Here is a 13,130-nt window from a genome sequence, read left to right on the forward strand (position 1 = left end):
AAATATTGCACATTTGAAATAGCAGTCAAAAAGCGTACAAACATTTTGTTTGCAAAATTGTACGATTTTAAAGTTTGAAGATTTTTTTCGTCATGATTTTGTTCCAAAAGTTGAAAATTAGAAATGCAGTTGTATAGAGAATTTTTTTTATAGCTTTTGATTTATGTAAAATAATATATATATTATATATATATATATATATATATATATATAATATACATGTATATATTATTACAGCTAGTATTAGGTTTCAATAGAACAGAATCGAACGTCGATTTTTTATCCATCAGTGGTATGGTGGTATGGTTTTGCAAAAAAACGAAAAAAATATCAGTCGATCGTTTTGAACGCGCAATGAAAATACGTGAAGCGAAAATTTGCAAAGTTTTTTTTCTGTTTCGCGTAAAACGAGTCTGCGTCGCTTTTCCCACATTTAAAGCTTTCTAAAAACAACTCAAACTACTCATTGCACCGACGAACGCTTTCACGAGGAAAAGATCCTAACGTTTAATAATTATTTATTTATTAACTATCATGATTAATGGTAATATTTATCTAGATCAAATCAAACGGTCTATATGTATAGTGGTACTCTGGTATACGAGTTTAATTTGTTCCGTGAACACGCTCGTATGTCGAATCGCTCGTATCTCGAAGCAATATTTCTCATAGAAATTCCATTAATTTGTCCCAGCCACTATGGTTTTCGTTAAGTATTTTGAATATTGAAAATAACTTCACTATTTATTTAATTAATTATTGCTTTTTTCAAAACTCTTCAAATTATTGTAAAGCCCTTAGCTGGTGTTATATATTATACTCTTATTTCATAAGAGTAAGAGTAAAATGTCGTAAGAGTAAGTAATTTCGTAAATATCAACTGGTTGGAAATGAAAAGAAATCATTATAACTGTTTATAATTAATTATTTAGTATTGATTTATTTCAGATTGTGTTGTACGAATACATTATTATAAATATTACCATCCCAAAGAAGCCAAGGTCTCTCAAGGAATTACAAATAGAATTATAACCCAACAAGGTCTGATTTATAATGGAAAAAATAACTCGAAAAGTCAAGGAAATTCTGCATCTGTATGCAAAGTTGCAAACATATATAATGTTAAATAAAAAATGAGCTAGATGTAAATAATCAGCTTAATCGATAAGAATTGATTCGCGAGCACATTTTTCGACATCAATTTAAATTGTGCAAAAACTTGTTTAAGCACATACATTTTATTTTACATAAATGAAAAGCTTATAAAATTCTCTAAATAACCGCATTTAATGATTTTCAACTTTTGGAACAAAAACATGACGAAAAAATCGTCAAATTTTAAAATCGTAATTTTGCAAAGAAAATGTTTGTACGCTTTTTGATTCCAATTTCAAATGTGCAATATTTTGTTAAAACACATAAATTTTGTTAGATATAAATAAAATGCCTATAAAATTCTCTATCCAACTGCATTTGCCAATCTTGAACCTTTGGAACTAATACATGATGAAAAAAATCGTCAAACCTAAAAATCGTACAATTTTGCAAACAAAATGTTTGTACGCTTTTTGATTCCAATTTCAAATGTGCAATATTTTGTTAAAACACATGAATTTTGTTAAATATAAATAAAATGCCTATAAAATTCTCTATACAACTGCATTTGCCAATTTTGAACCTTTGGAACTAATACATGATGAAAAAATTCGTCAAACCTGAAAATCGTACAATTTTGCAAACAAAATGTCTGTACGCTTTTTGACTGCAATTTCAAATGTGCAATATTTTGTTAAAACACATAAATTTTGTCAAATATTTGACAAATATAAATAAAAAACCTATAAAATTCTCTATACATCTGTATTTACCAATTTTTAACTTTTAGAACAAAATCATGACGAAAAAAATGGTCAAACTTTAAAATCGTATAAGTGTCTAATTATACTCACCTATGGTAGTCTCCCTTGCAAAGAATCATGCCCCTTTTGCTAAACAGGAAGCCCCCAAATCTGCCAATGTGGCTTGGCAATAAGTGCATTTGAGACATGCATGGTGCCAATACCTGTCCAATGCCAGAAGTAAAAATCGTTCTTCTATCCGATAACCGCATCCTGCCCACACAACTTTCCCATGGCTGCTTGGAACACACAATTTTTTTTAGCAAAAGTTCTTCTTTATAGAATACTTCATATATCTATCTACCATACCTGAAACTTGCGTCGGCGTTCCATTAACATAGCCCTGCGTCATTTGCTGTTGCTGCTGCTGCTGCTGCTGTGCCGCCAACTGTTGCCCGTGCTGTTGAAACTGGAACATCTGCTGCAAATGCTGCTGATTAGAACCAGCGCCGCCCGCGCCCGTCATCATCTGCTGCTGATTTGCACCAGCACCGCCGCCCATCTGCTGATTGCCAACCATTTGCTGCTGCTGGCCGTTTCCGTTGCCCCCCGAAGGCAGCATTTGTTGAGAATTGCTGCCGGGGCTCATCTGCTGCTGGTGTATTTCACCATATGAAGGGAAAGGAGAGTGCTGGTGGGGAGATGTACTTGAATTCATTGTTGATGGCAAATGAAAATTTATTGGTAAGTTTGTTTGAAAAATTGAAGGAGCACTTTGACTTATTGAGTCATAATTGAGGGAGTTTCAATTTAACCTTCATTATGAATTATGTGAGTGAATTGTATTGTAAATAGATGATGGAAACTTGTTATAACAAAGAATCCCCATTAACTCATTATTTTGAATCTGGATGCTGAGGTTTAATTTAATTTTAAATTAGGTTCTAATAAGGATTAGGGATATGTAGAAATGCACCAGGACATCTGAAAATATAAAAATAAAAGTCAATAACATTAAAGTTTTAGATATTACATTTCTTAAGAATAAGATTTGATAAGAATAAAATTTCATAAGAGTAAGATTTGATAAGATTAAGAATAAGAGTAAAATTTTATAAAAGTTAGAGTAAAATTGAACTAGTGGTGTATGGCATCGTGCCTTAAAGCAAATTGCTGGAACTTCCCGTACCGTAATGAAATATTCGAAAAATTTTACACGATTTCAAATATATTATTACAAATACTGTAACTTTCATTATTTCTGCTATCTTGTTATATCTGGGCAAATCAAATCTAAATCATAAATCAATTTATCTCCAGAACATTAACAATCGTCATTTCATTTCGAATACAATTTCAAAAAAAAAATAGTTGCCTAATTTACACAAAATTGAAAAAGTGCTCCCGGATAATCACATTTGATAAGAGTAAGAGTAAGATTTTAAAAGAGTAAGGGGCCAATTCTCATATAAAATAAAAATATTGTGTGTTTACTGTGCGATCAAGCGTCAGGCTCTTTTGAACCAGAAAATAAAATTAAAATTAAATATTAGATTACATATTATCAAGCTGGTACCATAGTTATGATATTTATAAAAGTTTAGGTCAATTTATACTATAATATAATGAACATATTTTGCACCATAATATGGCGTGTGAATTTCCGAGATTTTCCAGCAAGTGTTATACTCATTCGAGCGTCAATAAGCTTTATCGGAGATGTATGCATGTATGTATATATATATATATATATATATATATATATATATGTGTGTGTGCGTGTGTGTTTGTGTGTAGGCAATAAGGTTTAACTTATATGTTAACCTGCCTTTAGGCCAAGTACTCCAAAATCATTCCTCCAATTCATAATTATTGATGTTATATAAATCATATAAATTTATTCGTATAAAGTTTTATATAAATCTTCAAAAGTTTACATTGGGCTTTAGTTATCTTGCCATTTTCAAATAAGATTGATCTCTTAAAATTTCATCAAATATAAGAATTTATTTAATTATCATGTTTATTCTCAAATAAAATATTTTCTTACGATTTCTTCATTTGTAATTATAAGAATATCTTTAATTATCCTACCTATTCTCGTAAGAGTAAAATTTGATAAGAGTAAGAGAGTTAGATTTCATAAGAATAAAAAGAAGATTTCATAATAGTTAAATTTCATAGCAGTTCATAATAATAAGAATGGAAGTTTACAAAATAAGATTCATAAGAGTAAAATTTGATAAGAGCAATAATAAATATAATAAGAGTAAGAGATAGATTTAACAAGAGTAAGAATAAAATTTCATAAAAGTAAAATTTCATAATTTCCTCATTTGTAATTATAAGAATATATTTAATTATCCACTTTATTCTTGAATGAGTTTGTTTCTTAAAGAAAATCTATAATTATCATCTTCTCTATTCTCTAGTAAGATTGCTCTCTTATAATTTCTGCAAATATAATAATAAATTTAATTATTATGTATATTCTCTAATAAAATTCTAATATTCTCGTAAAGATAATATGTGGTAAAAGTAAGAGAGTTGGATTAGAGTAAGAATAAAATTTTATAATAGAACAGTAAAATTTCATAAGAGTTACATTTCATAACAGTTAGAGTAAGATTTGATAAGAGTAAGAGATAGATTTCATAAAAGTAAGGATAAGATTTCATAAAAATAAGAGTAAGATTTCATAAGGGTTAAATTTCATAATATCTTCATTAGTAATTATAAAAATGTCTTCAATTATCCAGTTCATTCTTGAATAAGATTGTTTCTATATAATTTCTTCAATTGTGTCTAGTGTAAGAATACTTATTCCTTAATTATTCTGTGTATTCTAAAATAAGTTTACTATCTTATAACTTCTTATATTTTGCCAAGTATAAGATTATCTTTAATTATTATCTTTTCCATTCTCTAGTAAGATTGCTTATGCTCTTTTATAACTTCTTATATTTTGCCAAGTATAAAATGATGTTTAATACTCTAATTGTGGTAGAATATCTTTCATTAACATGTATATTCAGTAATAAAATTGCTCCCTTTTAATTTCATTAAATATAAAAATTTATTTAATTATCATGTATATTCTCTAATAAAATTACTCTCTTATATTTTCTTCATTTAAAATGATAAAATGTCTTTAATTATACATTCAGTTATTCTCAGATAAGAGTAAAAGTTAAGTTTAAATAAGATTTCATAAAAGTTGGAATGAAATTTGGTAAGAGTAAGATTTAGATTTCATAGGAGTAAGAATATGATTTGATAAAATAAGAGTAAGATTTTATAAGAGTTAAAAGTCATAATTTCTTCACTTGTAATTACAAGAAAGTCTTCAAGTATGCAGTTTATTCTTGAATAAGTTTGTTTCTATAAATTTCTTCAATTGTGTCTAATGTAAGAATACTTATCGTTTAATAATTCAGTCTTTCTCGAATAAATTTTCAATTTTATAATTTCAATTTTGTCAAGTATAAAATTATCTTTAATTGAAGAAATTTTAGAGAAGCAATTTTATTCGAGAATTAAAGGGTAATTAAAGATAATCTCATACTTAGAAAAATATTAGAAGTTATAATGATTTACTTAATTGAGAATAAACAGAATAATTAAAGGATAAGTATTCTTACATTAGACACAATTGAAGAAATTATATAGAAATAAATTTATTCAAGAATAAACTGGATAATTAAAGACATTCTTATAATTACACTTTTATGAAATCTTATTCTTCCTCTTGTGAAATATAATATTAACTCTTATCAAATTTTACTCTAACTGTTATGAAATTTAACTCTTATGAAATCTCACTGTTACTGTTATAAAATCTTATTCTTACTCTTATCAATTCTAACTTTCTTACTCTTATTAAATTTTACTCTTACGAGAAAAGACAGTATAATTAAAGGCATTCTTATAATTACAATTGAAGAAATTTCAAAAGAGTAAGTTTATTAGAGAATAGACATAATAACTAAATGTATTCTATTACAGAAATATGACAATATAATCAAAATGAAAATAAAACTAGCTGTAAGTGGAATTCTGTCTTAAGGCAATTAGGGCATCGTGCCTTAAGGCAAATTGCTGGAACTTCCCGTACAAAAATTATTATTTTTTTAAACGATTAACATTTTTGAAAAAAATTTAATTAAAAAAATAGATTTGAGAAACTACAAATTTGACAAAAAAAATTTGTATTTTTTTTTGGATACAAAAAATTTTTTGAAAAAAATGTTTTCTTCTTCATTTGACATATTTTGGAAATTCTGAACTTTTTTCAAAGCAATCGCACTGCTTGAACTGCATAGAGACGAAATGTCAAAGCTCGCAAGTGCCGCGCCGCCGTCTAACGCATAAGCATTGGTACGGAACCCATAAAAATGTAAAAAAAATATACTTATTGTTAAAATCTCTATAATATCTGATAATTTGATGTGCATTGTCTAATGATAATTTTTAAACCGCCGAACGGCATTATTTTTTACTTTTTTCATTAGATCTCCGAAACCGCTAGACCTACCTCCATGAAAATTTGATCAATTCTACATCTTGTCAATACAAGTAAAATGTTTTTGAATTATTCAAATCGGACGCTCCGTTCTCTTAAAAACGGAGGTACCGTTCTTGTCACTTTTTGCCCCGTATCTTCGGAACGGCTAGACCTGCCTTTGCCAAAAACTAATCAGCACGTCTCCTTATCAATACGAATCGAATGTTTTTTGAATTTCAAATCGGTTGATCCGTGTTCCCGAAATCGTCGACGAAATTTGTATCCGCACATACATACACACACATACATACATACATACAACATACATACATACATACACACACACACAACACACACACATACATCCATTTTTCTAAGGTATGCCAAATGTTCAGAAGGTTTTGAAACGTCGAGAAATGCAAAAATTTTCATTTTCGATTTTTTTGCGATTACTATAACTTACCCTACGGGAAGTTAAAAATAAATGAGTGGATTATATAACAAAATGTTAAAAAATGTTAGAAAATTAGAAAGAAATGTTTTTTTAAAAAACTTTTTTGTTTTTTATTACTTTTTGGATTCTTTGTTTGAAGCTCTAAAAATATTATATATATATATATATATATATATATATATATATATAAATATATATGTATGTATGTATATCTGTATATACGAGTATATATGTATAAATGTGTGTATGAATATTTATGTGCATATACGTATAATTGAGGATGTTTTGGCATTTCCCAAATTAAATTTAATTCAGATAATTAACAAGGGGTGCTCTCCAAGGGGATGTTTCGCCCTCCGCCTTGCCTTTGTATAAAACGTTTTCCAGAACGGGACAGACATAATCAAATGGACCAGGGCCGAATTCACCATTATAATAAGACAGAAAATATAATTAATTATTAGGTTCATCTGGAACAAAAAGGATTTAATTGTTTATAATATTTGGCACAAAAGTTTGCTTACAAAAATTGGCAGCAATATTTAAAAAAAAAGTTGTTTCATGAAACGTTGAAACCCATTTTTTTTTTTTTTTTTTAAATAACAGTTTTTCACATTTGCCACACATATTTCATCTTTATATATTAATTTTCTACCTTTGAAATTCCTTTATCATTTTATTACGATTTGGCTCTGATCAAGCGAGCGAGGAAGGGGTAGCTCTCGGTTTAGTTATATGAAATTTTAATTATTAATTATCCTGCTACAACACGCCAAGGGGGCCACCACCGTCATGCGAAAGGGGGCCCGAGGGCGGAGGACCGAGCAAGAGGGAACTAATTACTTAAGACTTGTTATTTCACGAGCAAGAGTACGCCAACAAAATGGCTCTGCTGACTTATTATTGTACACCAACCGAATGGCTTATTACAATGAAACGTTTCAAGCATCACATAGTAGTAAATAATAATAGTAATAATAATTAAATAATTAAATAATTGATTCTTATATGTATGAAGAAATTATAAGAGAACTAGTGGTGTATGGCATCGTGCCTTAGGGCGAATTGCTGAAACTCCCCATACCGTAATAAAATATTCGAGAAATTTTAAACGTTTCAAATATATTATTACAAATACTGTAACTTTCATTATTTCTGCTATCTTGTTATATCTGAGCAAATCAAATGTAAATCATAAATCAATCAATTTATCTCCAGAACATTAACAACAATCGTCATTTCATTTCGAATTGAATTTCAAAAAAAATAGTTGCCTTATTTACATAAATTGAAAAAGTTCCCGTATAGTCACAGTCTAAACGCATTTGTAAAATAATTCTGTGCGACATTTTCACTTATACTGTTCTTAGCTTGGCGGCATTTTCACATTTTTCAATAGTTTTTTTAGTTACACACACACACGCATCCATTTTTTCTGAGGTATGCCAAAATGTTCAGAAACCTTCAAAACGTCGAGAAATTGCAAAAATTTTCATTTTCGATTTTCGGCCCATTACTATAACTACCCTATGGGAAATTAAAAAGTTGTAAGTGGAATTTTTTCTTAATGCAAATTACATCAGCTTCCTGATATATGTAAATAATCTACTTAAAGAATTATAATTGAGATTTAGATATTTGGATAAAATTTTCAACTGTATATTTCTAAAATAAAATTTTCGTTTTCACTAAAAACTACAAAGGATAGGTTGCGGGAAGAAAATGGAAAGCAAGACACAAGATGTGAGATCAGTTTTAATATTTTGAGAAAAAATCAGACTTCTTGTTAATGGTATATGTTAGAAAATACTAAATTAATTAAATAACACTAGTTAGAAACATCTATACACAAGAGTGTTTAATATATGTGTCTTGTTGCGTGTGTTTGTGTAATATTAAAATTTCGAATATTGCCTGAAGGCCGTAGTTAATTTAAATATAGCGCAAATGTAAAACTGATGCGAGGCCGTGCCAAAATTCTATTTATATATAAAGAAGAAACTAAATTTGTATGAGTGATCTGACTTGATCTGGTCTTATCAATTTAATCATTTAACTTATTTTATTAAGCTTTCTTGAGACCCAGCAATTTGCCTTGAAGTACAATACCCATGCACTATTGGTTAATTAATATTTTTACATAAAATTTCCAGTGAAATATTTACTGAATACTACACGAGTAGAAAATTAAATCTGACAACCAATAATTCCATACAATGTACGAGACATCTAGATATTTTCATACCTGTGTTATACCTTATTTTAGACCTTTTAAAATTATGGGTTTCATGTTCTTAGAAATCGGAAATCTTACGAGAGGAGGAGGAGTAAAAACATACAGATTGTTATAAAAGGTTCAAGTTTTTTTTCAACTTTACTGTAAAGTTTGATCTTAATAATTCATCTCATCGACCAGAAAAATATAAGAGTTGTCGTTTCAAGATTTTGCCATGTGTATATTTTTATATTTATATTTATTTATATAAAATTGTCACGTTTTAGTAAGACTGTTCGTTTGTGTTTTGACTGGTACGTCGCCAGGGCAACACACATGCACACAAACACACACACCAAACAGAAAACATGGCCGAGAACAGCTCATTATTTTCACAACAATTATAATTAATTATTCATGAAAATTACTAGATAATTACTCTTATATATATATATATATATATATATATTGTGTGTGTGTGTGTGTGTGTGTGTGTGTGTTGAATAGGCTATCAGACCTATTTAAGAATAAAAACATTTTATTAGTTCAAAATTCTTCGACAATAATTTTACTCTTAAGGTAACAAAGAGATAATAAATAATATGATATGCCAAAATTTTCAGTAATCTTTGAAAAGTAAAAATATGCAAATCTTTCTTTCGAGTATTATCTCTTATCCTAGGGAAGTTAAAAAGGTGCAAGTGGCATTTTTTGCTTTAAAGTAAATTACATGAACAATCAATAAGAATGGATATAAAACTTCCAATAGTTTATTACCAATCAATACGATTTTCAATTGATATCTTTCAAAAATAAAATAAAATATCTGTAATTATATTAACTTCAGTTTATACACTAAATTCGCATTATAACATACATGGTGTATGTTCAAAAGATGTGCCATTAATAATAATTTTTTATAAATCAACCACTTTTCGTAAAATTATTATATTTAATCTCTTATTATTAATTCTATCACCTTCATCAAATGGCCTTTATAGTTTCAAAATCGGTTCCTCAAAGGACAAATTTTACACATACAATTTCCAATTTCGTTGTCAAACGATTTAGAATAACTTGAAACAGAATTTTCTGGCACCAAAATTCAGAAACTTAATGAAAATCCATTGAATATTAATATTCTTTTCAACTTAAGCCTAAAATGAGATAAATTCAATAAAGTATGTACGTTCATGCAAATGGCAGTTGTGAAAGTATAGAAATTGATGAATGACATAAATTTGTACAAGCTTGTAAAATATTTAAATAAATATAGGCGCGATAATTACTTTGATGACTAACATTGGTAATCAAGCCCAATTGTGGCTGATAAATAACTTTTAGGAGCCAATTTTAGGATAAAATATGTATTTCATGATACGTATGAATTTGGTGGTAACGAACTGTCAAAAGGATATGTTTTACACCCAACTTCATGGAACAGGAATTTTTACACCTAACTTCATGGATGTGTTATCAGAAACAACTTCATGTGCAACTTTATACTTATGATAAAATTGTTATTTGACGTATGTGCGTTTTGTAGGTTAGATTTTTGGGTGCAAAACGCCTGATCAAATATCAAATGCATAGCCTTTTGACAGTTTGTTACTACCAACTCATACGAATATAGACCCGTAACATAGAATTACCAAAACATTTCTATTTTATTAATACATTTCCATTATAAAGGAACATTTCTATCTGTCCAGATATGAGAATTTTACATGTCTTTCTTAGCCAATTAGCTGTGACGCTTAAAATCAACCCATGACGAGTATATTCGTCCATCAAAAAGAGGTAAGATATCGGATGAAAAATATGGGAAAAGTTTTATTACTGCATTATACTTATTTGTTACATTTTAATTAAACTATAAAAACGTAACAAATTGAATCCTTGCTATGAAGCGATACGAACTCAATAAAATATTATAGGCCTGCAAAAAGTAGTTAAATTATGAAAATTGATTAAAATTGGAATTAGTACTTCTGGTGTTTTGTACTAATCACCCCCCCAATCTTAAACAAATTTAAAGTTTCAAATTACATATTTAGAGCACGACTTAAAGGAAATGTGTTAAATAAATGAATACAATGACGTGTAGGTGAACTAGAGGCTTTTGATTAAAAAATTCAATTTAGGACTCAGTTTTATACGCATGACGTATAAATTATTATTATTTGCATACTCTTCAATGCAAAAATTCTTTTTGACGATTATATTCGTCAATTATATGATGAATGAATAGATTTTTACATATACAACCGATCTCGTAAATAGTGCAAATAGTGAGAATGCACATTACCTGCAAAATATGCTCACAAACACAAATACACTGAACACAATTTACCAGCCACACACACAAGCACACAAAGGTAATTCTACCCTTCTCCTTTACTCCTATTGTTAAACGGCAGGGCTGCGCAATTACAATGGGGGCCCCAATAATGAATAAGCTACATACACCTGCACACATACATTTTCAACATGAAATCTTTCATTTGTATTTAACTCATGCATATATGTATTTGCTATGTATTTACATCAGACGGTCAATCTGGTTATAATTGTCTATATATATATATATATATATATATATATATATATATTCTGTCCTCTTTACATAGCATTTGTCTTGCTCGTACCTCGTGGCATTTTAAAAATAGTTCTCTTTACTTGTGTGTCGTGATGCATTTTTTTTATTTTTTCTTAATTTCATTTTATATCTTCCTCATAATACATAAACACACACACACACTTATATATATACATATACATACATATATATATATATATATATATATATATATATGTTATATATATATTATTACTTATTACGTTATTACTTGCAACCAAATAGTCGAAATAAAAAGCAATCAATAATTAACTATTTATAACAAACGTTTCGACACTGTATGCCTGTCATCATTCAGCACGTTAAAGAAATTCTAAAAAAGTATTTTACAAAGTTTATACAATTATTAATCTGAATCAACGTTTGTGAACCCCCCTTTTTTCAATAAGGCATGACTTTGCTTGAGCTTAGTCCCTGGATCAACATTTGTAAACCCCCTTTTTCTACAATTATCTAACAATTCATTCATTATTTTATTTCATTGGTTTGATTTCTAAAATTGGTTTGATTTCTGGTTTGAATTGGTATGTATCCTGGTATGTATTGACATAAAATTATTATATTAGTAATTTTATTAACTTGGTAAATTAATTTTTAGCATTTGTTTGAAGTGCTGAATGATGACACACATACAGTGTCAAAACGTACCAAATAAATAGTTAATTTTTTTATTTCGAGTATTTGAGTGCAAATAAGTGTGTGTTTATATTTTCAAAGATAATATTCTTTCCTCTAAAAATATTAACACAAATATGAATTAATATTGCTTTACAATAGTTATATTTAATGCAAAATGGTGAACAAATGATTTTTGATTCAAATGATCGTTCTTTTCTTACAAATTAAGAAAAAAAATACAGAAAGAAATCTACTGACGGCCAAAATTCAGGATAAAATTCTAAAAAGAACTCTACTGACGAACAAATTCTGTGAGAAATTACTTGAATGTTATGTTAGCAAACAAAGGAATTCTACTGACAAGCAAATTTATAATATGGTTGTAGAATGTAATATTAGTAAAGAAAAACACCCTACTGGCAAACAAATGTAGAAAAAAGTGGTAAAAAGAACTCTAGTACAAATTAAGAAAAAATATGAAAAAGGAACTCTACTGACCAACTAATGTAGAGAAAAAAATGGAAAAAAGACTTTACTGTCAGTATATTAACAGTATATTAACTACCTTACCACACATTGCTTATATATTCTATATTTTTATATAATTTCTATCTCAATTAACTTTCAACTACTCAAAATGCGAATAGCTTCTATAATTACCACGATTTGTGCAAAAATCAATTTTATATAGTAAAATAGATAAATGATTCATAAAGTATATGAATTAAAGAAAATAAGCTCTAAAATATGTGGAATTTATTCCCCAGCCGTTAAACATTCGGTTGAGAGGGTGGTTGCTAAAATTTTCTAAATGTTTTGAAAATTTTAATAACTTTTATCAAATAATGAATATTGCTGATACT

At 28.2% G+C, this 13,130-nt stretch overlaps 1 protein-coding gene across 1 annotated transcript; it reads right to left on the reverse strand.

The window, feature by feature from the left end:
• Positions 1 to 2,093: 2,093 nt before the first annotated feature.
• LOC113372688 (serine/threonine-protein kinase CBK1-like) lies at positions 2,094 to 2,556 on the reverse strand. The gene is made up of 2 exons (XM_026613041.1): positions 2,208 to 2,556; positions 2,094 to 2,134 (listed from the first exon to the last, which is right to left on the reverse strand). Exons 1-2 carry the CDS (start codon positions 2,554 to 2,556, stop codon positions 2,094 to 2,096), a joined length of 390 nt encoding a protein of 129 aa, XP_026468826.1.
• Between the last annotated feature and the right edge of the window lie 10,574 nt (positions 2,557 to 13,130).

The sequence above is a fragment of the Ctenocephalides felis genome, unplaced genomic scaffold (genome assembly GCF_003426905.1).
Source record: "Ctenocephalides felis isolate EL2017-DRISC unplaced genomic scaffold, ASM342690v1 CF-g0.4_SCAFFOLD_01604, whole genome shotgun sequence".
Classification (NCBI taxonomy): Eukaryota; Metazoa; Arthropoda; class Insecta; order Siphonaptera; family Pulicidae; genus Ctenocephalides; species Ctenocephalides felis.